Source organism: Eptesicus fuscus, chromosome 2, assembly GCF_027574615.1.
Source record: "Eptesicus fuscus isolate TK198812 chromosome 2, DD_ASM_mEF_20220401, whole genome shotgun sequence".
NCBI lineage: Eukaryota > Metazoa > Chordata > Mammalia > Chiroptera > Vespertilionidae > Eptesicus > Eptesicus fuscus.
The window spans coordinates 42379848-42407590 of NC_072474.1; the positions used below are offsets into that span (position 1 = coordinate 42379848).

The window sequence follows — 27743 nt, forward strand, 5'->3', positions numbered from 1 at the left end:
TAGTTTCAAATGGATTTTCATTTGTTAAATTGCTGTTTCTATTTACAGTGAGAAGGCAGGCAGAGAATGCATGGACTAAATATGGCTCAGTGAAGCAGAATCTAACTTGTAAAAATATAAAACTTTTATTTGTAAAATTAGGAACTATGCATATGAAACATGACAGTCAGGCTTCCTCCCCATTTCTGATTCTTGCTCAAAACTTAAAAATTGTATATATTTTTTAGATTTAAGGAGAACTCCATGTGACTTTAAAAGAATCAAGGCATCTATAAGGTTTCCTTGTTGGACAGTCGGCTTTTCTGTTCTCCTTTAATTATTTACAATTGGCCTGACCAGAACGAAGTGTTTGTATGTATAATATGTCAACCCAGAGAAGAAGGGAAGAGATCTATAATATCAGGCTTCCTTCTGAGCTACAAAGTAGTTACACAGATTAAAGAGAAGAAATGTATATACTGAACACATGCAAATTACTTTGGCAAAATGATGTAAGTGTAGCACATAAAATAAAGTCTCCTGGAGTTAATCCTTCATAAATTTGGGTTGTTGTCCATATACCAGTTACAACTCTCTCCTTCCATAAAACCTGGAAATTTTCTAGAAATCTTGAAGCACAGGTAGGATTTACAAGTTTGCCTATAAGATGGACCATAACTTTAAGTGTATAAATGTATATATGCGTGTGAATGGCTAAATGGCCTAATATGTTTATATTGCAGCTTTAGGTTTGTGTGTGTTCTTTCATGTGTTTCTATTTCTTAGTCCAGTTTGTTAGTATTAGAACAAATTAAGTTAGATGGATAACACTTATTTTTGTAAAAACACCCGTCAGTAGTGGAAGTAAATTGAACCACATGTTTTTTAAAACATCTGGTTCACTGCTAATTTCATTTAAGAGAATAAATACTGTCAATCTAAAATAGAGCATAATAATTCAGTTACAATATTTTGTAAACAACTCTTATGTAAGGTCCCATTTGTCATAGAACTAGTTGATTTTTCAGATAAAAGACAGTGATATATAAAAAAGGAAGCCAGTGCCTCATCAATTGTTCTTTGGATTCTCTCAGGAAAGCATCCAGACGGAGGCCTCTACAACAAGGGACCCTCCTACTCGAGTTATTCCGGGTACATAATGATGCCAAATATGAATAATGACCCATACATGTCCAATGGATCTCTCTCTCCACCCATTCCGAGAACAGTGAGTAACATGCTGATGTTACAAATTATTTTCAGAAGAGCACATTAATTTGTATTTTGGAAAAAAAATGATTTTTTGTGTGTTTTTTTTTAAAACACATTAGAGATGCTTTCATTATGTATGACCAGTCATTGCTAAATAAGACCTGTTATGAGGAATGGCTGCCTTAAAAGAGTGCTAATTTTGATGTCTTGTATTTGGAATTTTAGCTTTTTATTGGTTAAGATGAATAAATAACAGATTACCAATTGTCATGAAATCAAGTGAAGTCAACGAACTTATAATTTTATGAGTATTGTGTTGTCTGTGCTGATGAGAAGAAAAAATTGATTTACTCTTTCAGTTAGCCACCTGCTGTATTTACATTGCCCTTAAGCTATGTAGAATCAGAACACTTTGGCTCATTGAAGCTGAATGTTCGAAATCTTTAGCTTCTAAAACAGAGTCCTCTTTTTATTGTATTAGCTAATGTTTCTTTTAAAATCAGTTGCACAAGCTATTTTTACTCTGCTGTCCATTGTTGCAAATGTATAGCACCATGAAGAAGCCCAGATCTGTACTTGCCAGTATTTCTCTGTTGCTGAGTAGGAGAAGCCTCCCTCATCTCTATATTGAGAGAGCATGAAAAGGGAAACTTGTATAGTGTGTGAACATGAAATGTGCTGGTGATTGTGCTCCCTGGGAACCAGCCCTGTGGCTTGGGGATTGGTGTTTAGTGCTCCATCAATATATTTACCTTCATTCCCTCTCCTTCGCCCTCTCCCACCTAAAAGTGTATGAAAAGCGTGTATGCTGGGCCTTGAGGATTAGAGTTTCAGTCTACCTGTCCCTCCTTGGAGTCACATCTTGATCATGAAAAGGAGCCTATGATTTTTGCCTTATTAGCCCAGTTCTTCCACTAAGTGAAAAAAATCAGTCACAGACATTTGGAGAAAGTACTGTCATTAATCCCTCAGTGAGCAGAATCTGGGGTCGAAAAGATTCACCAAAATAGCAGGGAGGAATGACTCAGAGTCAAGAGTATGAGTGTTTATTTTGATTATCCACGGCACTCAATTGTTGACATGATAGGTATGTGAAACCGAACTGTTTTATGTGGGCACTGTGATTTAGAAGTTATTGTCATTATTTTTCCACAGATTTCAAAAACATACTTGCCCTTTCGAGTAGGGATTAAGATTTTTCTAATTTTTATATCGCGGCTAAAATTGTGACCTTGGGGATCTTGTGATGGTTGAAATAGCAATTTCACATTTTATTTTAAAAGGCTTTTTAAATAATTTAATGATAGAGATTCCTGTGTGGTAAATATGAATCTCCTACCTAACATGTGAATGAACGCGTAAAAACAAATACAGTTTAATATTTAGAGACCACTGCCAAATAAATGCTTCTCTAAGTTTTAAAATTTGTAGGAGACTTTATATTTGTTGAACTGAACATACAAACATATCAGATATTTCTTTTATAGTTGGGATATTTTGTTTGGTTTGGTTTTTATGAAGGGGTGGGGAATATGATTTAGATGAGGAATAATTGAAGATTTCTGTTGAAAGCCTTTTTAGAACCGCAAATAATCTTTCTCACAAATCTAGATTACAGTCTCTAACTTGTTAAAAAATAGAAAATAGCCAACAAAACAATCTTATACTTTTCAGCTATGCACAGTTAATGCTTAATAAGTATTTGTGGGATTTGTTCCATAGTTTAGCTACTTCTCCTTTCAAAATAATTTTTAAAGCCAATATAAGAAAAAAAACCTATTGGTATTTATAAATGATCCCTACTAATATTGAAAAGTAAGCTTCTCTTCCTCTTTCAATCAGAATTTTCTGCCTTCACCATTTCTCTCCAGCTTTTGCTCCCCCCTCCATATTAATCATTTTGAAATTTTGATAGAAAATGGACGGTATTTATTGTTAGTGTATGTATTCAAATTTTGAGGTCAGTAAATTGAACAGCCATTCATTGTTTAGGAAAGATTTGTGGCCAGAATAAATGTTGGTTGGTGTAGAGTGGAAGAGAGGGGTGTGGTCAGGAAGAAGTTACTTTACCCTGTTATCTGCTGCTTTGCTTTATTCTGTTACATTTTAGGACATATTATTTTAGGCACATTTTCTTGCAGATATTCTGCAGTTTACACAGTTCCAGAAGCTTTTCAGTTTTAACCTCAAGGCTATGTCCAATTTTTTTGTTTAAGGTTCAACCAAAGTGAGTTGCAGTCTTGGGTTTTTAATACCTAACAGCTGTTTTTAACGTGTCTGAGACCCAAAACACTTTAACCGGAAGGCAGCCTCTCTCCTTCACCCTTAACCACACTTCTGCCTTCTTGCTAGCTCAGTCCTTAGCAGAGCGAGCTAGCCAGCGTTTGTGTAACTGACATCCACAGTGATAGGTTTTTATCTGGGGTGTCGAGGAGCAGGGTGACCATTTGTGTTTGGGCTTAAGGTGGGAGCAGCCTGGAGGCATCCCAGTTACTTGAATTTGCATTATAAACAACTGCTTGTTTACTGCACTTTAGGCCTGCAGGTGTTAGGACTAGAAACACATCTGGGGGTGGGGGAAGGCCCAGACTGCCCCTTTCCCCACACAGAATCTTCCATTTGTAGTAACTGCAGGTAATCCGGAGAATAGCAGTTTAGGGCCACTGGCACGCACAGAGATGTTTCTGCTGGTAGCTCATTCTAACAATTCTGTATGCTTTTCCTCTTTTTTTCCGACAAACACTGACACCGTGTATGATCGCCGAGCTTTTACGTAGGACCTGAGTGTAGTATTATCTGCTCGGGAGAACCACCTTCTCCAATCCAGCTTTTTCTCTTTTTTCCTTCAGAAGGAAAATTTTAACGGGCTAATTATATCCTTCCCAAACTGGAATTCTTAGAGGGGTGTCTATGCCACAAAGCTTACAAATGGGTGTCTCACGAAATTTTAAATAAGAATTCTTACTTCAGACAAAACGGACCTAACGAGAAAGTACCTGTACTGACAACTCACTTGGTGTCGGTGTGAGTTCTGGAAGCACAGTAAACCTTGGCTGCCTTGGCAGAGAGGGAGAGGATGCAGAAGCCTGTTAAATATGTCCTAGCAGCGAGCCTGGCGCGTGTATTAAAAGCACCCCCCGAGCCCTTCTTTCTCTGAGTCTTATTTATGAAAATCCCTGTCGGCAAATGGTAAAGGTTAATATTAAAAGAAAAACAAAATAGCTTGTTTCCTCCTCTGAGGGGTCCCTGCGCTCATGTGCCTGAACACCGTGTGAGCAGCGCGCCTGGCTGGCTTTAAACACAGTGAAAGTTCTCATTGGCCCAGAGCGCTGTGGTTATTCATCTTAGGTGTCAGGCTTCCATTTGTCCCTCACACAGCCCAAATGTTTAACACCTTTGAAGAGAAACATCTCATTTCTCTTCAGCTGCTCCGGGGAGGGAAAAGCCGCCGGCTTAGTGCAGGAAACGACAAATGTTGCAGCTGGGTTCTACCAACCACAGTGCACCTGGTCAGCCCGGCTGCTGGCTGCTGGCTGCATGTGTGTTTCTCTGTGCTCTTCCTGAGGATAGACTTTAAGGTGGGAAAGGAAGATGTTTGCACTTCGTCTTTCTTATTTCTATTATTAGACATTGCTATTAAAATGTCTCAGGGGTTCTTTTTTACCCCCTATTTAAAACAACTCGTTAGGCTTTGAGTTCTAGTGTGTGGTTTTTACTTTCAGGGAGTCAACATTTGGATTTCTGATGGACAGAATTAGACCTATTATACCTTTGTTGTAATCTCCTCCCATGTTTGTATTTGCTTTACAAACAGCTACAATTGGATTCTTTTTTTTTCTTTTTTATCATTGATGACATCTGAAATTAAGGAACTAAGGTGAATATGTCTAATCAGTAAGCTTACACTTAAATCACCGTACATCACATTCCTGTGTAGCTTTACAAACAATCACAGAAATAATAATTAATTCAAGGGTAGAGGAGACTATGGCTTGTATTTTGAGCAAGATTTTTACGGCAGTGTGTCTTTTTCACTTTAGTGCACGGAGCTACTTAGTGTGATTTACTGACAAATTACTTTAAATTTTCTAATCTAAGTTGTACACTTTCTGAAGCTAAGTGTAATAAATTTTCCTCTTTACCTCAAGTGCAGGAGAAGTCAACTTTTAGGAAGCACGTTCTATCTCAGATCTGAATGTGGATGTCAGAAGAAAGCATGGGAAAATTCCATAGAGCTCCCAGACTCTTCTGTTGGATTCATTCTTAATTGTACTGCTGCAAAGTTGGGGAAAGGATCACAATAAGAATAACTGGGCGCTGTTGCCGTCCCCCCTTCAGGTAGCTTAGGTCTCTTATGACTAACAGCTTACTTACTCCAGGGGCCCAGGGAGCCATACCGCGTGGCCCTTCAGGAGCTGGTGTTCTTGCGTGACTGGTACCACAAGTGTATGGCCCTTATGCAGATGTGTTTTTTTGAAATGATCCTAGAGATTTCTTGTTCATAAAAACTTGAGAACAACCCAGTTTCACTAAGACAAGGCCATTGAGCCAACCTACAGAAAATCTTGCTCTTTGAAGTAACCCTCTCCCATCCCCCAAGCCGGCCCTGGACTTGCTCTCATCAACCCCATTATTTTCATCCAGTCACTTTCTCTTGTGGACAAAGACTCCTGTGTGATTTAACAGGACAGAGATAGGGCCTCCCAAATGGGTCTGTCTGGACTTGAACTTGTAGCCTCACAAGTATTCTTCCATAATATCAACTGAGAAAAATTTGCAGCTTTTGAGTCTCTCTCTCCCTTTTTTTAAACGAATCCTGTTAGTTCTTTAGACAGAAATGTTTTTGGTGTATGTGACTGGCATTTTATAAAAGCAATTGGATCATTCCATTCTTCTCTAACTCCTTTTGTTTCTCATGTGTGTATTCTAGATATATGATGAGAACTTTATAAAACTGGTTTCCCTTTGATTTTGAGGTAAACTTGGAATTTAAGGGCATAATATGCCAGCAGTGTCTGTGGGCCAGCAGAAAAGCACATCTGTTTTATTTCTGGGCAGAGTAGAGCACAGCGTTACATAGGTGCTGCTGTCATGGGAATAAGGTTTAGAAAAAGAGGATATTCATGTAACACTTGCATCTTTAAAGTTATTACCTAAGTGGTTAGGCCAAACTGAGCCAGCCTGTGGAAAGCTAATACTGTGGCATCTAGAGACTTAGTACTGCTTTGTACTGTCCTGACAGGTCCTCACTCATTTGAAAAAGGCAACCATTGGATCTTATTTAAATAATTAAAAAATGTGTTTTAGATTCATGATCACTTTTTAAATATTAATTGTGACCTTATGAAGTCACAGTCTAGGAACTGTAGGCTCTGCTATAAGCCCTTAAGTCATTTTAAGCAAATAAATGATTCAGTCTCTAGGATTTAGAGGCATAAAGCCAGGAAGTGACCTAAAGACCAACAACAAAGACTGGGGGGTAAGGTTTGAAATGCACCAAAGGGGGAGATGGGGAGTTGAACACTAACAGTGAACAGGGATTGCTAACTCCAGAGATTTTGATAATGTAGCTAATCTAGCCTGGGCTATTTATAGACGAATAACAGAGGCTGTTCAGAGGAATATAGCCTCTGTAAAGTAGTATATTTGCACACAATACCCATTGTATCTAAACTTATAAACCTGCTGCAGTTATCTACTTGCTACATATAGACTACTTACAAAGCTCACTGAGGAATGGTCCTCACCTGCCTCCCCTGTGTAGTGGGAAATTTGCAAGGGCATTGCGGAGCCAACAAGAGTTTTGGTTACCTGTCTCCTGTCTCCCATCTGAGAAATATAACTGTCAGAGATGCAGCATCACAGAAGGTCTAGAAATATATCTTATTTTTGCAGCTGATGTGGGGCAAGTCAACTCTGAAAAACATTTGATTATTAACAGTTGTTTCTAGCTATGCCCACAAGTAATGAATTGTGAATGTTATGTTCACTTTAAAAAAGGGGCCTATTGCTATTTTACTCAACATAGAGAAAGGTTGAATGAGGGCCGGGTGGAGGGAAGGCTCTATAACGTAACAAGAGGAGTGGCTCTAGTGTAGCTTTAATGTTCTTTATTGTCAGCTTCTCAGTGAAACAATTACCAAAACAAAAAATTTAAAGCTGACATACTAAAATATTTTTGCAAGTCCTTATATTTTTATTTTGCAATGAAACGATCAACTGTTGATGATAGTTGATTATCTGATCAATTGATCTGAGACGACTGATGAATTATGAGATAGTTATATTCAGCCTAGTACAGAATAGGCACTTCAGTAGATTTGCTGAATAAAGAAATTTTCATGTAGGTTTTTGGGATGTTTCCAAAAGATTTCTCTGTATCTAACCAAATGCTATGTGAAAAGCAAAATCTAAAACGTGTCTGCTACATAATCCTTAGCGTTTTATTATTTTCCTTTTTCTCTGATTTTGTTGCATCCATGAAAAGAGCATTAAATCAGTGTCTTCCAGCTCCTCACAGAATGTTAAGTTTCCAAGTAAGAATTGGAAGCTCTCAGCCTCTGAGCTTGCTGCTCGTGTAAGAAGAATGGGAGTGGGCCCTCCTATGAGAACTGATCGTAAGAAGTGCTTATCTCTTACTTAGGTCCAGAAACCTCACTGAAGAAGAGGAGATGGTAGAAATGCTTTTTTGCAGAAGGGTGCTTGAGATGGAAATAGAATAAAGAGAAAACCATCTTCAATTATATTTTAGTATCATATGGTTAATGCTTCACTTCATTTTAATTCTTCCCCAGATAGAAAGGACTTGTTTTTTCAGTGACACTTGAGATGTTCTCTGATGTTAAAAATTCTTTGTGCTCCACCGGTCTGGCTCAGTGGTTGAGTGTAGACCTGTGAACCAGGAGGTCCCGGTTTGATTCTCCCTCAGGGTACATGCCCAGGTTGCAGGCTTGATCCCCAGTAGGGGGCGTGCAGGAGGCAGCCAATCAGTGATTCTCTCTCATCACTGATGTTTTTCTTTTCTCTCTTCCTATTTGAAACCAATAAAATATATATGTAAGAAAAAAGTATTTTTATTCTTTCTAAATACATGTGCTGACTTCCGTAGGCCAGTGTGTGCTATAAATTGATTATATCCTTCTGCAATGGGGAAGCAAAACTTTTGAGTCTTTATTAGGTGAAAACTGAGCCTGGTCCCAAGTTTATTACTCTTCCCCAAGAGCCTGGAGAAGTTATTTAACCTCTGTCCGTCATTGTTTCCTTATTCACAAAATGGCATATTAATATCTGGCTTGTCCCACTTGTATGGTTGATGTGAAATTCATACAAAGCCTGCAAAAGCACTCAGTTTTCCAGATAAGGGAGCAAAGCTGGAGTCTCAGGTGGTATTATCCAGTGCCCTGGTTCCCACCTGCTGGGAATTCTGCAGCCAGGAGAGGTTTTGGCTGTACCCAGGAAGCAACTGAGAAAGGGAGGAAACTTTTGGTTCTTGCTATGCCATCTTGCTGGCCTGGAATTTGAACACTGAGTGAAGGCCCTACATTAACCTTTAAAAAGTATTTGCATAAATAAAAGTTTGGGGACTTGTCAACACGTCCCTTACAAAGGTGGCTTTCCTCTCTTGGGTTCTGTTTTCCCCTCCTAATTGTTAGGAGAGCACCTGATTTTTCTTTTCAGCATCATAGTCTTCTAGTAAGGGAATGAGGAGCATGAGGGATCAGATTCCTAAATTTTATATTTGTTATTAATCGCATATCCTTCTAATATTTGAAAATTGCCAGATAACTCCTAACTCCTTGGATGGGAGTAAGAATATATTTTTGGTTAGGCTCCCTCCCCTCCTTAATCCTTTAGGAGCTGGGTTCTTCTCCCCACTGCAAAAATTAGAGAGAGAGGAGATCTCTATAATTGTGAATGTAGAGGACAACAAGCAAGTTATTTTTTTTCCCTCTGAATTTTCTTTTAACTGGAATCTTTCTAGCTTTCCTGGCATCTAAAAGGATCAGGTCCAAGGGGATATGTTGGCCAGGCAGCAAAGAGAAATCAGTGCTCTTCTAGCCTCATGGAAAATTCCAGCTTCCTTTCCTTTCAAGACTTCTTTTTCTCTCAGTGAAACCCAATTAATGTTAAATACCTTTAAACATCGTGTCAGCTTTCTTGGTACAGAATTCTTCCATCTTAAACACTATATATTATCTCCCTATATAAAACCCTAATATGCAAATAGACCGAACCATGGAACAACCGAACAACTGGTCGCTGTGACGTGCACTGACCACCAGGGGGTGTGCATGGAACATGGCGGGCGACAGCAGCAGGCAGCAGAGTGGGGAACATAGCGGGTGTCGGTCTCGGTGGGATGGTGGAGCAGGCGAGCGGGTGCGTCAGACCAAGGTGGGGCGCTGGTCACTGTCATCGGGGTGAGCCTCTGGTGGTTACTGAAAATTCCTTGCTCCTGCGTGCTGCGGTCCCACCTGGTGCTCGCACCTGCTGCTGGCGCTGGCCCCACTCACACCTGCTGCCGTCACCAGAGCTGCTGCTATCACCCAGTGCTGGCACCTGGCGCCGGCCCCAATCACTTGGCGCCCTCAGCAGGTGCGAGCAGTAGCTGCCAGTCCCGATCACCCTGCAGGGCTTCTCCACCTCCCCCTGCTCCTGAGGGGCGCTTGGGGCCAGCAGCCGCCTCTTGCACCCGCTGCCGGCAATGGCCCCGCTTGCACCTGCAGCCGGCACTGGCCCCAATTGCTCTGCGTCATCAGCGGGTGTGAGTGGGGCCATCAGCATGTGGGAGCGGAGGCGGGAGCAGGGCTGCCAGCAGATGGGACCGGGGAGCTGCTGCGGAAGGGGCCAGGCAGGTGTGCGGAGGATGGGCTGAGACCCGCCCCTGAGCCCACTGCAGCCTCACAGCCCACAGTTCCTTTGAAGGTGCATGAATTCGTGCACTGGGCCCCCCTAGTACCTTATAATAATGGTGATTGCACATATCCTCTTGGTGCACTAGTTAAGATGACTTGGGTAAAGAGAAAAGGTACTGTAACCTTATCTCAGGCGTGTTAGACTTTGTCTTGACTCCTAACACATATTATTTTTAAAGTCAGAAACAAACCCCAAAAGGACTGAAGTAAAAATACGTTTACTATAGTTGGGTTAACCAGTTAGCTAGCTAGCAAGGTTAGGAAAAGAATTAAGTCTCCCAAATGTTGCTTGAATTGTCTTTTTGTTCATTTTTTATGTATACATTAAAATCTTAAATTGAAACTGAAGTTTGTTTTTGTTTTTGAGAGGGAAAACAATTACCTTTTTAATTTTTTTAAACTACTACCTTGTGCCAGATACTGTGCTAGGCATTTACATGGTTATTTTGTTTAATTTCATCTTAACTGAAAACTGTGGGTGGATGTTATCATCCTCAGAGAGAGCAGTAACCTGCCTCAATTTAGTAAGTTGTAGAGTCCGTGCCTTTCCTTAAGGTCTAAAAACTTATTTATTTTCATTAAAAATAACCATAGTTGCCTTCCAGAACATAAAACAGTAATGAATCATAATTAAAATGTAAAACAGGAAAGCAATTATTATGTTGATGATTTTGTTGGAAATTTCTTTTCATTAATGCTTAACTATTTTTAATGAAAATAAAAAGAAATAACTCATTAAAAATTGATATATGTTCACTAGAAAAAATAGAAAACTCAGATGAGCAACAGGAATAACGAATATTCAATTCCCAGGATCCCACTGTCAGAGATGAACACTCTTAAAATTCGCTTGTGGCCTTTAGAGTTATTCCTATGCATATGTAGAAATGTACACAAACATACACAATGCATGTTAGACACTCATGCAATGAGAGCATAATATGCCATTTTGTAACTTGCTTCTCCCCCACTGATATAATACAGTGCAGCGGTCACCAAACCGTGGTTCGCGGACCACTGGTGTTCCGTGAGGTCCGAAAGGTGGGTGACCACTGATACAGTGGATATCGTTTTTACTCTTCTGTAATGTCATTTGCAATGATTGCCTAATCAGTCTTTGGGTACATATTCAGATGACATTACCTTTTCCCTCTATCTTGGGCAACATTGTACTGAAGTACATTGTTTTTTAACTAAATCTTTGCACTCATTTGATTTCTTTGTAATAAATTGCTAGAAGTAGAATTGTAGAGTCAAAGGCAATGCACCTTTTAAGTTGTGTGAACCCAGCATTGCAAGTTCACCTTAGACACATTTACTTATAGTCAGTATTTAAAAGTGTGTACTTGGTTATGTTCAAGTTTTGAGGCTGATAATTTTTATGCCTTCTTCCAGTCAAGACTAAGTCCAGCAGCAGGCAAGATGCTGGACAGATGGAGAGCAGAATGTCAGCTTACTTAAGAAAAGGCTGAATTGGAGTCCGTGGCTTGAACCATGACATGAATTTGGATTTCCTTTGACTTCCCTTAATTGAACACACCCGCTTCAGCAGAAGCAGCAGTTTACCTGCCAGAGAACTGGAAATGAGAACAAACCTGTGGCTTGGGCAAGCTAGCCCCAAAAGAGAAAACCAGGAGTCAGTCTGTCCTTGCCCAGTTTCTTCTCTCAATCACCACAGATGGGTAGGTCTCCCTTGTGAAAAGTGAATGAGGGAGGGGAGAGAAGAAAGTTACCGCCACCGCCCAGAGCGCAGAAATTCCTACCTTATTGGCCACGCTACGGGGGAGGGGAGGAGAGGGTGGTTGGCTCTTTCGTCCTAATCATTGATCAGATGGATCAGACTGGTCCACCCGCAGGGGTGGTAACACACCTCCCCACACGTGATGGGCGTTGCAGCGAGCACTGCAGTTGGAGTCAGATCTCGATCCCAGTGCTCAGCTGCTGACCAGCTTTGTGTTCTTCAGCAGTGACTTCCTTTCTCCGAACCTTGGTTTCTTCACCTGTGACATAGATCGCCGCCTTTCCTACTTGTAAAAGTACACAGTACTCTGTGTTAGTAGTAGGGTTTCTGGGAGGGGCACCAACTGCAACAAAATCACTGGTGTTCTCCTTTAAAAGGCAGAGACGGGGGTCCCTGTGCAAATGTCCTGAACCAGACACGACAGGCAGGCCATGTGTACACGCTTTGGACAAGTTACTTTATTGATTGTTACCTGAAGTAACGTTGAAGAAACACTGGCCCAGAAGATGGTCAAAGTGTCACGGAGGTTCAGAAAACCTAAGTGACTCGCACAAGGTCTCACACCAAGAAAGCAGTGGGACTTGGACTCAAAGTCCGGCGCTTTGGCCCCACCCCGAGCTCACTTTCTCTCCACTCAGCTCTGTCCAGCCCCGTCCTTCATCGAGGCTCCTGGCCCTCTGTTCACTTCTAGTCAGACCTCAGGAGGTTTCCTCCCCAAGGGTTCTCCTCCACGGGCCACAGAATAAAACCCACGTTCTTTAGCACTCTTTTCAAAGCTTTCCACCATCTGGACCATACACCTTTCAAGACCTGCCTCCTCACTGCCCTACCCTGCAGCTCACAATTCAGCTACATTTCCAGACCTGCACCCTGAACCCTTTCCCAAATCTCTGGCTCCCTGAGATGCCTCGCCAGCACCCCACAATCTCGTTCATCCTTAGAGGCCCAGGCTAAATGGTATGTCCTCCGGGAAACTGCTCCTGATTGCACCACCAGTCCTGTGGGTTCCCATAGGACCTTCTTCATGACTCTGTTCCCATGTCTTAGATAATGGGTGGTTGTCTCCGTGTCTGTATTTCTCACTAGCTGCCAGTTCCTTTAGGATAAGGGAGCATGTCGTACTCGTCTCTATGGCCCAGAACCCATTATCCCATTATACTGCCCTGCATAGAGCAGGTTACTCCCCAGGTGTTTGGGGAATAAATACAGCAGAAATGTTTAAACTTTACTACTGCAGGGCAATAACACCACATGTCAGTCCATGTTTAAATAAAGTCTTAAAAATATATCAACTCATGCAAAATCCCAAAGCTGACATTGAGCTTAGAAATTACCTGAGCATTAAATACAGAGTCCATGGACTAGACGTTAGCTATTAGTTTTGAGTATTTAGTCCATGCCAGGATCTGTTCAGAGCCCTTTATACTAGTATGTATTAGCTAGTTTAATCCTCACAGTAACCTGACGATATCCCTATTATCCCTATTTTACAGATGAGGAGACTGGGGCATAAAGAGGGTTGAGAAACTGAGCCATAGGGGGTATAGAAAGGGAACAGACCATGAGATGGAAGGTCACATGAAGTAGGTCATTTGCTCAGATCACACCCCTGCTAAGGAGTGGTACCGTAATTGGGGCCCAGACCTTGGCTCCTACTGCAGGTGCTTTCTGCAACCTCAGTTTGTGTTGCCATCACTGCCGCTGGCACACAGAAGGTGCTAGATGATTGTTGAATCAAAGACTTTCTCATCAGTGAGAATTGATTGTTCACTTACAGGGCTTTGAGAGTATAAAACCAGGTATTATATGAAATTATACATTTCTTTAATGTAATTTTTGGTAGTAATAGCTGTTGTGCTGGTGGAGAACATGGAGTCAAAAGCTCCCAGTGAGATGTGGGGGGTGGGTGTGGGGGTGGGTGGGGAATGTATAGAAGATGGTTAAGGTTCCAGCCTGATTATGAGGGGGCAGTATTAAAGAAGTAATAAATCTAGAAAGAGGGGCAAGTTTTAGGACAGCAATTTGTGAGTTTGGCTTAAGGATTATCCTAAATTTTCTCTCCCATGGTAAGAAAACAAAAAATTAACCAATACCTGGAACCAAACATTTTACATTATGGACACCATTTTGGTCCCTGATTCATTTAAGTGCCTCAAAAGATCACCTAACTTTCCTGACCAGCAGCCTCTGTATGATTTTGGGAAATAGAACTGGGCATTGCCCAGAGGCAAGGAGAGTAGTAGTATTAATAATATAGTAGAATATATCTAATGGATGAACTTCAATGTTTTTTTTCTTATTAAATACTCACTATAGCACTGTGAAGTGAATACCACTTGTCTTTCCATGTTTCCAGTAAAGAAACCGAGGCACAGAGAGGCTATTTGATTGCTATAATCTCAGAGTTCAGTAAGTGGTAGAATTTGGATTCAAAGCTAGATATCCCTGACCCAGGAGCTGGGGTCCAATTCATGAACTAGTTTCTCCTCGAAAAAGGGTTGAGAAGAATCCTTTGGTCAATGTCGATATAACTCCTTTGAGGATTATACCAGTATCTGTATGTTCCTGTTTTATTCAATGATATGGATGGTTTAGCTTTAGTGGTGGCTTAATAACAGGTTCTAAGAATACTTAAATATTGTCTTCTGGTTCACTCAACACACAGCCAAGTGACTGCTCAATGTGTTTGTGAAAATTCCCCAGAAATATTTGTTCCTTGGGTCTATCTGACACATGTTGATAAATGTCTGTTTTTTATGGGAATTCCATTGCTTACTTCTACAGGCCCACTGTCCCCAAGTCTAACCAAACAGAGGATAACCAAGTAGCTGTGTGGTCAAAGGTTTTGTGATTCTTGAATTCTCTTTGGTAAATGATGTTGCCTCCTGATTCCATGACTAGAGGCCCAGTGCATGAAATTCATGCATGGGTGGGGTCCCTCAGGGTGGCCTGCGGAGATCGGGCCTGAGCTTGCGCCCCCAGCCTTGCAGCCCCAGCTTGCACCGCCAGCCTCACAACCCCTCAGCCCCTCCTGGCATCCCGCCTTGGCTTGGCGCCACCCGCTCACCGGCCCCACCCTCACGCAGCCACTGCCAGTCGCGGCCTGCAGGGTGATCTATCAGGGTGATTGGGGCCTCTGCTAGTAACTGCCTTGGCCTGGCACTGCCCCCACTCACCTACTCCACGGTCCCGCTCTCGTCAGGTCCCATTGGGGCCAGCAGTGTCTCCACTGCCGCCTGCTGCCAGCACCGCATCGGCGATGCCCGCCATGTTCCACACTGCCCCCGCTCCCAGTTGGTCTAACTTCTGCCTGAGGGGACAATTTGCATATTAGGCTTTTAGTATATAGGGCTAGGTGCCCAGTGCACGAATTCATGCACCTTGAAAGGAAATGTGGGCCAGGAGGCTGCTATGGGCACAGGGGCGTGTCTCGGCTCATCCTCCAGGTCCCGCCTGGCCCCTCCCACCGTGGCCCCTGGTCCCCTGATCCCACAGCCACTGCTCCCACGTGCTGACAGTGCAGAGTGATTGGGGCTGGCACCAGCAGCGGGTGCGAGTGGTGGCTGCCAGCCCCGATTGCCCCTCAGGAGCAGGGGGAGGTGGAGAAGCCGAGAGGCTATTGGGGCCGGCAGACGCCTCTCACACCTGCTGATGGCACCGAGCGATTGGGACTGGCACTAGGTGCCAGCGGCGGTTGTGAGTACCAGGTGGGACTACAGTATGCGGGAGCAAAGAATTTTCAGTAACCACCAGAGGCTCACCCCGATGACAGCGACCGGTGCCCCACCTCGGTCTGGCACCCCCGCTCACCTGCTCCACCATTCTGCCATGGCTGATGCCCGCCATGTTCTGCACGTGCCCTCTGGTGGTCAGTGCAAGTCATAGCAACCAGTTGTTTGGTTGTTCTGCCTTTCGGTCTATTTGCATAGTAGGGTTTTATATATAGAGATAATTGAGCATTGACAGGCATAAATCTGCTCAGAGGGTGTCCTTTGCACAATAAGCAACAAAAATGTGGTATGTGCTTTGTTTTTTAGAGCTACTAGCGGTGATGTTTGTGTATCATGATGTTACGTTAAGTAAGAGAAATTAGTTTAGAATTATCTGGAATTGTGATCATTCCTGAGAAGTTACAACAGTAGGTTTCCTCCAAAAAGTGAAAAAAATTCTTGTTAAGGAGATCTTATTAGGAATACAGTAGGTCCTCGGGTTACGTCGGAGGGAGATCTGTTCCTTCAGCGCGACATAACACCATTTTCGCCATAAGTTGGAACCCACCTACATAAGCACCTACGTCACTCACATGGAGCACATACACAGCAGTAATTAAGTGAAGCAGTAAAAAAAATTTAAAAGAAAGATAACAATTCCTGACCTTTACTTGTGGTAAATAACTAATAAAAAACATATGTACATACGTCGAAATGACGGAACTTTCTTTCTTTATAAATAAATGGGAGATGGCGACATAACCACGAAACGGCATATGTGGAGTCCGACATAACCCGAGGACTGCCTGTAATCTTTTTTTCTTTCTCTAAAGGAAATGTCTTTTTTTTTTTTTTGGTTGGTTGGTTTTTAAAAATTAAGTTTTTTAAAAGCCAGGGGAAAACTCATTAAAGAACAGGAAAACAATACCTGTATGTATTTCTATTATTCAGATATAAATGTTTCATTTACACATACACACACACACACACACACACACACACACACTTTCAGATGTTCCTTCTGCATCTGTACTTACAATACAAGCATTTTTATAAATGGGTTTATTAGGTTAGTGGTTTACTGTAATTTTTTCATTTTAAACTCTTTGTGTGCTCATATTTTCATGTAATGGCTGGCTACTATCCAGTCATAAGAATATTTAAATTAATTGATTTTTAGCCTCAATTATGGATGTTAAAGTTTTTGTTGTTTGTTTTAAGCAATGCTAAAATGAAACCCTGTTAAAATACATACCGTATTTTCCGGCGTATAAGACAACTTTTTAACCCAGGAAAATCTTCTCAAAAGTCGGGGGTCGTCTTATACTCCTGGTGTCATCTTATAGGGCGGGTATATCCCAAACTCTGTATTTTAACTGGAAAAGTTGGGGGTCGTCTTATATGCCCAGTCGTCTTATATGCTGGAAAATACAGTATTTATATATAGTCTTTTTTATAGGCTATATAGATTTTTATAGAAGTCTTCTAATTTCTAATAGAAATTGATTTAAATAGATTATACACTCAGTGGCCAGATTATTATGATCTCTGAACACATAATAATATGGCCACTCAGTGTATATCCTATATAATAAAAGGCTAATATGCAAATTGTCCCCTCGACCAGGAGTTCGACCAGCAGGCAGGCCGGCCAACTGCCCATGTCCCCTCCCCCTGGCCAGGCTGGCTGGACCCCACCCATGCACGAATTCATGCACCGGGCCTCTAATATAAACACACACACACACATACACACACACACACACACACACACACAAACTGAGTGGCCAGATTATTATGCATTCAGAGATCATAATAATCTGGCCACTCAGTGTAGATACGTATGTTTACATTTTTTGTTTGTTTTATATATTTATGTTAATCTGAATTGCTTGTTCATATCTTTCTTGATTTATGAGAACTTTTTATAAAGCATATTAACCATTTTGATCAACTACTCTTGAAATAATAATGGTTCAAAACTATTCTACACCTGTATTGTGATTATTTTTCTCTGTTTCTTTACGACACAGTTCAGATCTGCTGGTTATTGTGTAAACAACTAGCTGCTTGTTACAAGAAAATACTTTTCAGCATTAGCTTGGCTCATTACTCATATTTTATTTTAGGAGGGAAGATGCTAGTACAGCTTTTGGACCCTTGTTAGATGGTACAGGAACCAGAAAGGACATTTTATTTCATCTCACTAATCAGAAGAAGTTTTCTTTTGTGTCATCTCTGAGCTAACCCTAAAGTTTAAGGTTAAACAACTTTCCTGGTAGAATGAAGATTAACACCAGAGAATGTTTATTTCAGGAATGATTTAATAATTCGTCCCATAAGTATTTGAAGGTTCTTATTTTCAGAGTCATTGTGCTGAGCCCCATTGTGGGTATAGGACAATGAAGACAGAGTCAGCTCTCTCAGGAGCTTACAGCTTAGGAAGGGAGAGGCACTGCTCAGCACAGAACCGACCCGGGTCCAGTGGGCAGAGACCAGCCAGGTCTTCCTGGAGCCGCAGCCGATACCACAGTCCCCGGGCAGTCGCCGTATAATGAGGCGCTCTTTCTGTACCAGCTTTCAGTTCAGTGCCGTCCATGGGAAGTATGGTAGAGAGCATTAGGGTTCCTTACTTAAAAATGGTTGTGTAGAAAGCTCTGTTTGGTTGGACCAAGAAAATTGCCTAATAAATACTTTTTAAATTAAAAGGTCATGCATATTAAGCAACCTAAGACTATTGAAGAAAAGAACTCAGAACTATTTATAGAGCAATTTATTTATTTTAAAAATAGAGTTAGTTAATACATTCATCATAAAACATTTTTTTTTTCTGGTTAGTTTTCTTTTTTAAAAAAATCTTTATTGTTGGAAGTATTACATATATCCCCTTTTTTCTCCCATTGATCCCTTATAGCTCACCCCTGCCCCCTGCCCTAGGCCTTGACCACCCACCCGCCTCTCCGAGTTCATGAGTTATGCATATATGCATACAAGTTCTTTAGTTGACCTCTCCCCCCAACCCCCCACTTCCCTCTGAGATTCGACAGTCTGCTCCATGCTTCTACCTCATAAAGCATTTCAAATGAACAAATTTATAAACATTGGTGCCAAGTGAACTGGTAGTTGGTAAGAATGAAGACTAGGAGTTACTATCCTGTGTTTTATGTTGTTGGTACTGTGTCATTATTTCCTGAACACAACCGCCAGAAACCCTGACCTGTAATAGACGTTTGCTCTGTGCACTCGGTGACACGTTTCAGAGAGCTGTCAGACTTGACTACCATTCGAATTGGGCAAACAGAACCTCGTGCAGGCAGATAGTTTCCACTTACATGGTACAGTGGCTGAGAACGCATACGCTGGACCGTGATGCTGGAGCCCGGGTCCAGGGCCAGTCACTCGCTAGGTGTTCTCATGGAAAAATTACTGTTACCTTTCTGTTTCTGTTTCTTGACTCACAGTTTGAACATTTTCGTGAGAGTTGGAAACACAGCAGGTAATGACTGCTTTGAAAATCACGTGACTTAGTTACCATCTCTAGGAAATACTTGGTCATATCCATGGCAGGGGATCACTGCCTGTGAGGAATGAAGTGCCAGGGTAGATCTGTGAGTTGCAGGCCTGAGGATGTTTGCTTTCATGTCTTACATACCATTTATCAAAGGATTCTAAGCTAAAAGCAAAGTTAAATAAAGCAAGATCGTATTAACTAGATTTTATGAGGGTTTCTTATATAGCTAATTAGTCAGAGATTACATTTTTCAAAAAGAAATGTTTCCTCCCAAGATGGCTGGTTATCAGGAAAGAACAGAAGTCTCTGTGTGGTTGCAAGAGAAATGTGACTTATAACTTGCAAATGAGAAAACAGTTCATAATTCAGGGACATCTCAGATGTTTCTTTTTCTTTTTAAAAAAAATATATTTTATTAATTTTTTTACAGAGAAGAAGGGTGAGGGATAGAGAGTTAGAAACATTGGTGAGAGAGAAAAATTGATCAGCTGCCTCCTGCACACTCCCTACTAGGGATGTGCCCGCAACCAAGGTACATGCCCTTGACCGGAATCAAACCTGGGACCCTTCAGTCTGCAGGCCGATGCTCTGGCTACTGAGCCAAACCGGTCAGGGCTCAGATGTTTATTTTTCATTATTTTAATAATTTTTGTGTGAATTCAATAATGTGTGTATGCAATGTGAAGTTTGAAAATACTTGACTGCCTGAAGAAAAACATTTTACGTTTTAAGTTCTATTGTTGCTAATTTAGTGGTGGGGAAAATACTGACATGGAGTTAGGCAAGTCATTCATTAGCCCTGTGTCTCTGAACAAGTCCCTGGCTTCTGCAGCCTCCGTTTTCTTATCTAGAACCTGGTAAAAACAAATGGTTGTTTCGTGAACTGCGGGGAGCACTGGCATGGCCGTGTGCTTGTCTAAAGGCCCTGGGCGAATTGGTGCCAGCCCTCAGAGCTGGGTCAGAGAGGGAAACGGCCCCACCTCTCCCAGAACTGTGAGCATTAGAATTGACCTCTGCTTTGGCAAAGGAGGTTTTTCTGCCCTACGAGCAAACAAGGCAGAAAAGTGACACAATACTGCTCTAGCCTGCTCTGAGAGGGCCTCTTGTGCATTAGTAACTTTCTGGGGGCACCAGAAGTGTGGACTTGCATCAGGAAAGGTCTGGCCATCTGACTATAGCTTCCCTTACCATAAAAGTCTGTCTTCAGAGGACCGGCCCATCCCTAGTCTCTGTTCTTCTCTACTCCCAACCCAGTCTGGTCCTAGAATTCCTTGTCCACGATTCTCATCCAGGTGCTGTGTTTTCATGAGTAAACATTCTGTTTTAAAGTTATGAGGTAGCTCCCTGCACAAGGAGTAAGCCACCCAGTAGGTGTACTCAGGGAAATCACATCCAGAAGGGTCCCCTCTGGCTTTTTTTTTTTTTTTTAATTGGGTGGGAGGAGGAATTCATTCACATATTTACTCAACATTTATTCATTAGTTACTTGTTTTTTAAATAACTTAACTGAGACATAATTCACATACCATACAGTTCATTAAAGTATACAGATTAATGGGTTTTTGTATTTTCACAGATGTGTGCGACCATCATCACAGTCAATTTTAGGACATTTTCATCACCTCTGAGAGTAACCCCATACCCTTTAGCGATCATCCCTTGTCTCCCAATGCCCTCATCTCCCATCCCAGAAACCCAAGAAACCACTAATCTATTTTTGTCTCATATAGTTCTCTGTTTGAGACATTTTATAAGAATGGAATTATGATATGTGGTCAATTGTGACTGCTTCTTTCACCTAGCATGATATTTTCAAGTTTCATTCATGTTGTAGCGTGTATTAGTACTTCATTCCTTTTTCCCTCTGACCCTTCATGGCTGTTTCTTGCCTCCAAAGCTTATATCATGTTCCTGACACAAATATGAGCATTAATACCGTGAGAAAAGGAGTTGCTTTAGTCTATTTTGGGAGGAAGTAAAATAAAAATCAATTGATCTCTTCAGATATATAAAACAGTGGTGAGAATTTTTTTGATTTCAGGTTCCTATCAGTTAGAAATTTTGACCGTTGTATAATTATTTAAGAATTATATGCCTGAATTACATAATTATCTAATAACACAGATCACAGTATACACTTAGGGCAATGTTTACAGCCATTGATGGAAGCTGCAAATTCTTATTTAGAATGAAATTGATAATTTCTCATTATTTTGTCAGCTTTCATTATAGATTTTAGCTCTAATGCACGCTCTTCAAGAGTTGGTATTGGAAGTAGGATAACTGTGAGCTTTGTCATTTTCCTGATGTTTGCTTGTGATTGCATTATTAGCATTTTATTCGATCCACTTGGCATTCTTGCCCATCTGACATCCAGAGCAAGTAGGGGCCCTGATGAGGATGTATATTAAATATTCTTAGAAAGCTTAAAATTCTTCATATAAAGATGCATTTTGACACTGTAGTGTTTTCTTGCTGAACCCAGTGGATGATGCTGGATACTTTCTGTGTAGTGCATTATAACCCACTACTATAGATTGATGGGGAAAGTGGAGGGGAGCTATATTCCTGTCTGTTCCAGTGACATGCTTCTGACAGTCTGGCTGCTGCGTGTTTCATGCGAAGGGTTTTTAGGAGACCAGCACATTGTGCAGCACTCCTGGAAATACTTCTCTTCGGGGCTGGTTGTGCCGGCGCTGCTATATAGATTGCTCAGAATCACCTGGGTTTGCTGACTGCGTATGTGACCGTGGAGTGGCTCAGCTAATTTACAACATTTGAGGCTGTGCTTCACGCTGACCTTGAGGTTTCTCCTGCCCACCCCCCTGTGGCCCTGCCCTCCGCAGCTGTGTGGGAATCCTGCTGCCTCCCTCCCTAGATTAGAATGTCTGTGCCAGGGTGTTGGCTATTTTAAACCAAAAAGGTCGTCCTGGGTGTGCAAGTGATGAAATCGCTTGACAAGAAAGCCCTGTGCTATCTGAGACCGTTCTCGGTCTTTCCTGAGCATGTTGAAAATTGGGCACTGTCCAAATCTTGACGTAGTTTTGTGGCTCTTGATGGGAGAACTCTTCGCTGGTCTTCAGTGGGACCTGCCTGATAGATGCTGTCATTTGATTTGGAGGCTGGTTTGAAATCATCTCTAAGTGTAAGACTGTTTCTTTCATGCCGGTTTGTGACCAGCTTTGTTCTTCCCTGAAGACAAATCCCAAGGAAATGGGTTTAAATTGTTGAAAGAATTTAGGTTGGAAGAATTACTTCCAAGGGATGGATTAATAAACACTGGAGTGGTTTATCAGAGGAAAGCATGGAATCTGGTTATTTAAAGGTTTGGAGAATGAATGTTTATTTGTGTGAAAGCGATTTTAATGCCTCACCTGGAGGGATTCCCAGACCCTGGGCTGCACAGGGTTGTGAGCCCCGTTCCTCACCCAGCCTGCCTCTCTCACTCTTCACCTCTGAGCCAGTTTGATTTTCTTTTCAGTAAACAGCGTAAAACCCTCCAGGTCCTCCAAGAGATTATATTCCATCCTGAAGGGAAAAGTAAATAGGCCAGCATACAGATTATGCTGCATAACGAGTCTCCCGTGTATTACCACAGTGTTGTCACCTCAGTTCTCAATGATGGCAGCTTTTGCTGAGGGGCAGTCTTAGGAGTGTGTGGAGCTCAAGGCAGCGGAAGCTGCTGGGGTTCCCTGAGCATGTCTCTGCTCAGCCGCCTGGTGTCTCTCTCAAGGTTGGTGGCTGAGCACACCACGTGTGCTATTCAGGCGACTAAAATTCTAAACTCCAGCTTCTCAGAGGAGGGCCTTCAAGGGCGTTGGATGCATTGGGAAGAGTCTAGGAAGGGTCTGACACGTTGGCGAGGCAGCCTGTGTCCACTTTTCTTCAGGTGTGAATGAGAAGCCTGGCATGTTTCCAGTAGCTATTTTGCTTGTCACTTTAATGGAGAAGGCCAGTGATAGAATCATAAAAGAAATGTATTTTTGCCTGATACTCTGAATAAATTGGGGCCTTGGGATGTAGAAAATGTGATAAGCTTACTAGTAATGGAACCTAGAAAAAAATAAGTTGATCACTGGAACTTATTTCTGGCATTTTCTGAAAATGGTAACATTAAGGAAAGAGCATTTTAAATATATAGATCTAGATCTAGATATAGATATAGATTTCAGAGAGGAAGGAAGAGGGAGAAAGAGATAGAAACATCAATGATGAAAGAGAATTATTGATTGGCCGCCTCCTGCACACCCCCTACTGGGGATCGAGTCCACAACTCAGGCATGTGCCCTGACTGGGAATCGAATCATGACCTCCTGTTTCATAGGTGGATGCTCAACCACTGAGCCATACTGGCTGGGCAGGGAAGAGCATTTTGCAAGAGAAAAAGATCTAGACTTTGACATGTTATAATTCATATTGTCCTGCATAAATTTATTGCAATTCTGAATTCCTGTAGTTTGCACACCTTCCTCCAGAACAAACAAAAAACCCAACTCCAAATAACACAAACATCAAAACTGGAACCCAGTAAACTGGGGTAGACAGACTGCTAAAAGAAAGGGTTTTCTAGATCAGCACCGTTTCAGACAAACTTTTCCAAGAAAATTTATAGTTGGGGCCTTACAACCAGGCCTGTTGATTCAAAATCCTATCAAACAGACAAAGGCAGCTTTTGTTCACCAGTCATTTGGTGTTTCAGAACTGAGAGATTTTGTACAGAATGAAAAGAGGCAAGTTATTTTATAGTAATTTCTTCTATGTCAATAAGTTTCAGAACCTCTTAGACTTGGAAAAGTAAAAGGATAGTTCATTGACTAATATCTACATAAACAATATTACAGCTTTGCCAAGAAAGGGCTTTAATAAATGAGATGTATTCAATTTTGTAAATTCTTTAAAATTCTTCTGCTTTCCCACTCTCCCCTAAATCCTTGTCATTATTACATTTGGAATTTCTGTATAAAACTATATAATAATTGGGGCAGAGATTTTCAAAAATAGCAATTTAAGTATTAGAATTGGAATATCAGAGGGTTTTGTGATAGCGAGGGAGTGGAGATTACTGGACATACATAGTACCATGTGTAACCTTAAATATGTAGCAGGGTGACTTATGGTTGACCTGCTTGCTTTCTATGTTGATTTTAAATGCAATAATGGATTACCAAGATGCCTTAATTTTTTCAAAAATCAGAAATACCTTCGCTCTTACTAGCTATTTTAAGAAAGAGTTAGGATGCCAGTGCTGATTTGGTTATTGTACCCGTAAGAATTGTTCTGCCTTGTTCAGTGGCTTCAGGTTTTGAGTCAGGTGTCGAGGTGTAATCATAGCACGCATACTTGTGCCTGTGTGTCTGGAGCCAGAATCGAAAACCTCCTCTGACTTTTCTGTTCTTTTTCTCCTGTTAATAAGGAATTGTGCATTTACAGTTTCCTGAATAACCTGTGATTTATTACTAATTCAAATTTCACCTTCATTTAACTGATTGGAAAGGGAGCAGGTGAGGGGGTGGGGCTGTTCGTGAGCAGCTGTGCTGGTTCACCTTGCATCAGGTGTCGTCGGCAGAGCCCTCAGAGCGGATGAAGGCATGTTAGAGTCCCTTTCCCAATTGGAATCACTTACCCCATCGTTTTCATTTTACCCTCTAGGCTTGAAAAAGTGTGTATTTAGCCATCAGTTCATTTTGTGTGGTCTGAGTTATAAAAATGCCCCTGCCGGTTTTTCCATAAGAAAAACATGTTTTTCATTTGTGGAAACTTATATAATTTTTTTTTTTTTTTGCTGGCTTTCTTTTGTGCTGCTCTAAATTAAAAGCAAATGTACTCCCCTCCCCTTCATTGTTGCTTCCCCACCCCCATCTTTGCATGTTCCAATTACAGAGTTGTGAAAATAAGTCATCTTTCGGCTTTTGTTACTTTAAAACAGCTATCGGTGATGTCAGAGTCAATACTAAAAGCATTAAGAATGCTGGCAGAATGTAATGCAGCTGCAATCCAACATGATGCTGGAAATGGGGTTGAGAGCATAAAGGCTTTCCATATTCCCAGGGCGCACAACTGCTTGCGGCCTTGGCTTTGATCTCTTCAAAGGCTGCTGCCTCCTCCTAGATGGAGAGACTTGGCTGCCACTCGCTTGCATTGAAAAAAGGCAGAGGTCTCTATTCAGGCAGAAATCAATCACTGTGCAGAAACAATTATGTGTAATTCAACCATCATGAAAACAGGACAAGATTACGGGTTTGTTACCTGAGTGACTGTGTGGAGACAGGGAGCAGAGAACACTGGAGTCCTGCTGACATGCCACATCTCGGTGACAATTATAGACATATGAATGATGTGGCGGGCGGGGGAGTCACGATGACAAATGCTGGTCATGCTGTCCAGCAGAGCAGAAAATGAGGTTACAATTGGGAGATAATGTTTGCGTATGTAACCATATTTCAGCAAGCTGAGCAACTTCAGGGAACAGACCCTCAAAACCTCTTGTGGGTATCTGGGTGTATGTACACTAGCATATGATTGTGATATTAGCTGAATTAAGGCACAAGTAGTCCTAATAATTTGATAATTACCCTGGAAGAAAGACAGTGAAGTTCCGGTTATCACACTTGCTCATTTGGAATGTATACTCCTCTGACATCAAACTCTGAAAACACAACCAAGTTTCTAACCTATATAAGTGTGTCTCTGTCTTCGAACAGCTTCTGGTTCAAGAGTAACATTTTTATTTTGAATTTGTTAGTCAGCCTTTAAAAAGCATTATGTTTGTTTTTCTTCATCTTTACTAAAGCCCTTTGGGGAAATGGTTTTGTCAGTCGTACTATCTTCCCTTGTTTTCAAATGTTGTTTTTCTAAAGCAACCTTCTGAAATGTGTTGAAGTTTCCTTTCATTGTGGCTAAAAGCAGGGCCTTTTTCTAGGTAGGAAATAACTTTCTGCTCTAAGTAGAAGTATATTTAATCTCAGAGCCCTGGCACGCAAAGCTGTCGAGGCATTTATTTTTATTTTAACTTGCTCTTGTCACCTAACAAAGGCGTAGGAGTAACCTCACACACTGCCAGCTAGCCCTGGTAAGGGTGGGGGGTTGGGAGGGGGGCAAAATAAGATGAAAACCTAGATGACTGATTATAAAATGGTATTGCTGCCGCTCAGCTTGCTACCCCGGCCCGGGTTTACCTTTTATGCTGCTCCAGCTTAGACATCAGAGGCGTGAGAGCTGCTTTGAGTTACAGATCTTCAAACAATAAGTCAAAACAAAAAATCAATCCCCTCCGGTCCCTGGGTGCAGTTATCGAAAGATAAAAGAGAAAAATAAAGTTATGCTAAAGCAGATAGAGGAAGGGAGCCGATATGCCAAGGAAACTCGGAGGACAAGTGCAGAGTTGAAGTGGGCCTCGTGTGAGCCGACATCAATGGATTTTTATCTTATCAAAAAGTTTTAGGGTTGCCAGTTCTTTTCAAACTGGATCCAGTCTGCTCCAGGGCTGCCTGGAGCAGTGGCTTAATAAAGTTGCCCCCCACCACCACCCCCAATCCCCTAAACATAACCACATAGGAATTAGATTGCATTTCACTCAAGGTATAAAACTTGCCACAGACTTCAACACAAATTAGGGGTTTCAATAATCCCTTGATATTTTGAATATAAATTGAGGGGAGCTTTTTTTTTATGTTTATTGAAAGCTGTAGATTTACATGAAAAGCAAGGCAAAGCTCTATAGGGTGTGTGCTTTCTTCAAGCCAGATTTCTAAGGAGAGCTGGAAAGCCCCATGAATTCTTTTTGAGGTAAGAGATCTGTGTTTTTCCTCTGTTGCATGTGGGTAATGTCAGATATTTTTGGAGATTAACTCTAAGTATCTATCTGAAGCATTTTGGCCAACATTTTGATATATGAGCCAGTATGTATTTTTGTGAATCCCAAGTTACAGTAAAAAAATAAAATAGGCTTATATTTTTAGATATTCTTACAGAATAGTGAACCTGTTGCTCACTAATTTTATAGTCGTAAACATTTCTGAGATTATCCAGTATAGAGTTCCTTCCCTAGCTTTCCTGATGGTCTTCCATCAGATGGCAGCACACATTTCACTCTCCACCCCCACCCCCACCCCCACACCCCCACACCCCGCCCCGCCTTGGTCTCTCTTCAGTTTCCTCAACTGATAGAGGAGTGTTACCTGAGCCTCTGCCTGGAGCCCGCTCTGCATCTTCTCCCCTGCCACTGGGAGCTCTGGCTGCCCCCTGCCAGGTCATCAGTTCCCAGATTTTAAGGGAGAAGAGGACAGTTTGCTTAGATAGTTAGAGAACTAGATGTTCTTCTATTTAAAGAAACATGTTCTATATATAAACTATATTTAGTCATTTGAGTAAAACCATCATAGCTTTCATTTGCATAGTTCAGATGACTCACTGTTTTGAAAATTAAATAAACTCAAATGGAAAACAACCACACACTTCGGGTTGCAACTTCTATTTCCTAGTCTAGAGTTAATGAGCAGAAAAATGTCTGAGCCCTTTCCAAACACCGAAGGCGTAAATGTTTTTTCTGAACCATTAATGAATGTACTCTATTATAAACACTGAAGCTTAGAGTATGTGCTGCAGGCCCTGAGAGAAGAAGTGGAGTGCAGATTCTTCCTCGTTTCTTATCATTAAGCGATGGCAGGGAATCGCAG

At 41.5% G+C, this 27743-nt stretch overlaps 1 protein-coding gene and 1 long non-coding RNA gene across 4 annotated transcripts in view; one reads left to right on the forward strand and one right to left on the reverse strand.

Moving 5' to 3' along the window:
* LEF1 (lymphoid enhancer binding factor 1) overlaps positions 1-27743 on the forward strand; it is a 119881-nt gene that overhangs the window by 3249 nt on the left and 88889 nt on the right. For all 3 annotated transcript variants that reach the window (XM_054726696.1, XM_054726697.1, XM_054726699.1), the window contains exon 3: positions 1074-1207. In XM_054726696.1, the coding sequence (XP_054582671.1) occupies positions 1074-1207 (134 nt within the window). The remainder of the gene's footprint in view (positions 1-1073; positions 1208-27743) is intronic.
* Positions 22433-27282, reverse strand: LOC129151554 (uncharacterized). The gene is made up of 4 exons (XR_008558206.1): positions 27246-27282; positions 26244-26345; positions 25315-25444; positions 22433-22596 (listed from the first exon to the last, which is right to left on the reverse strand). It is a non-coding gene; the product is annotated as an uncharacterized LOC129151554 (long non-coding RNA).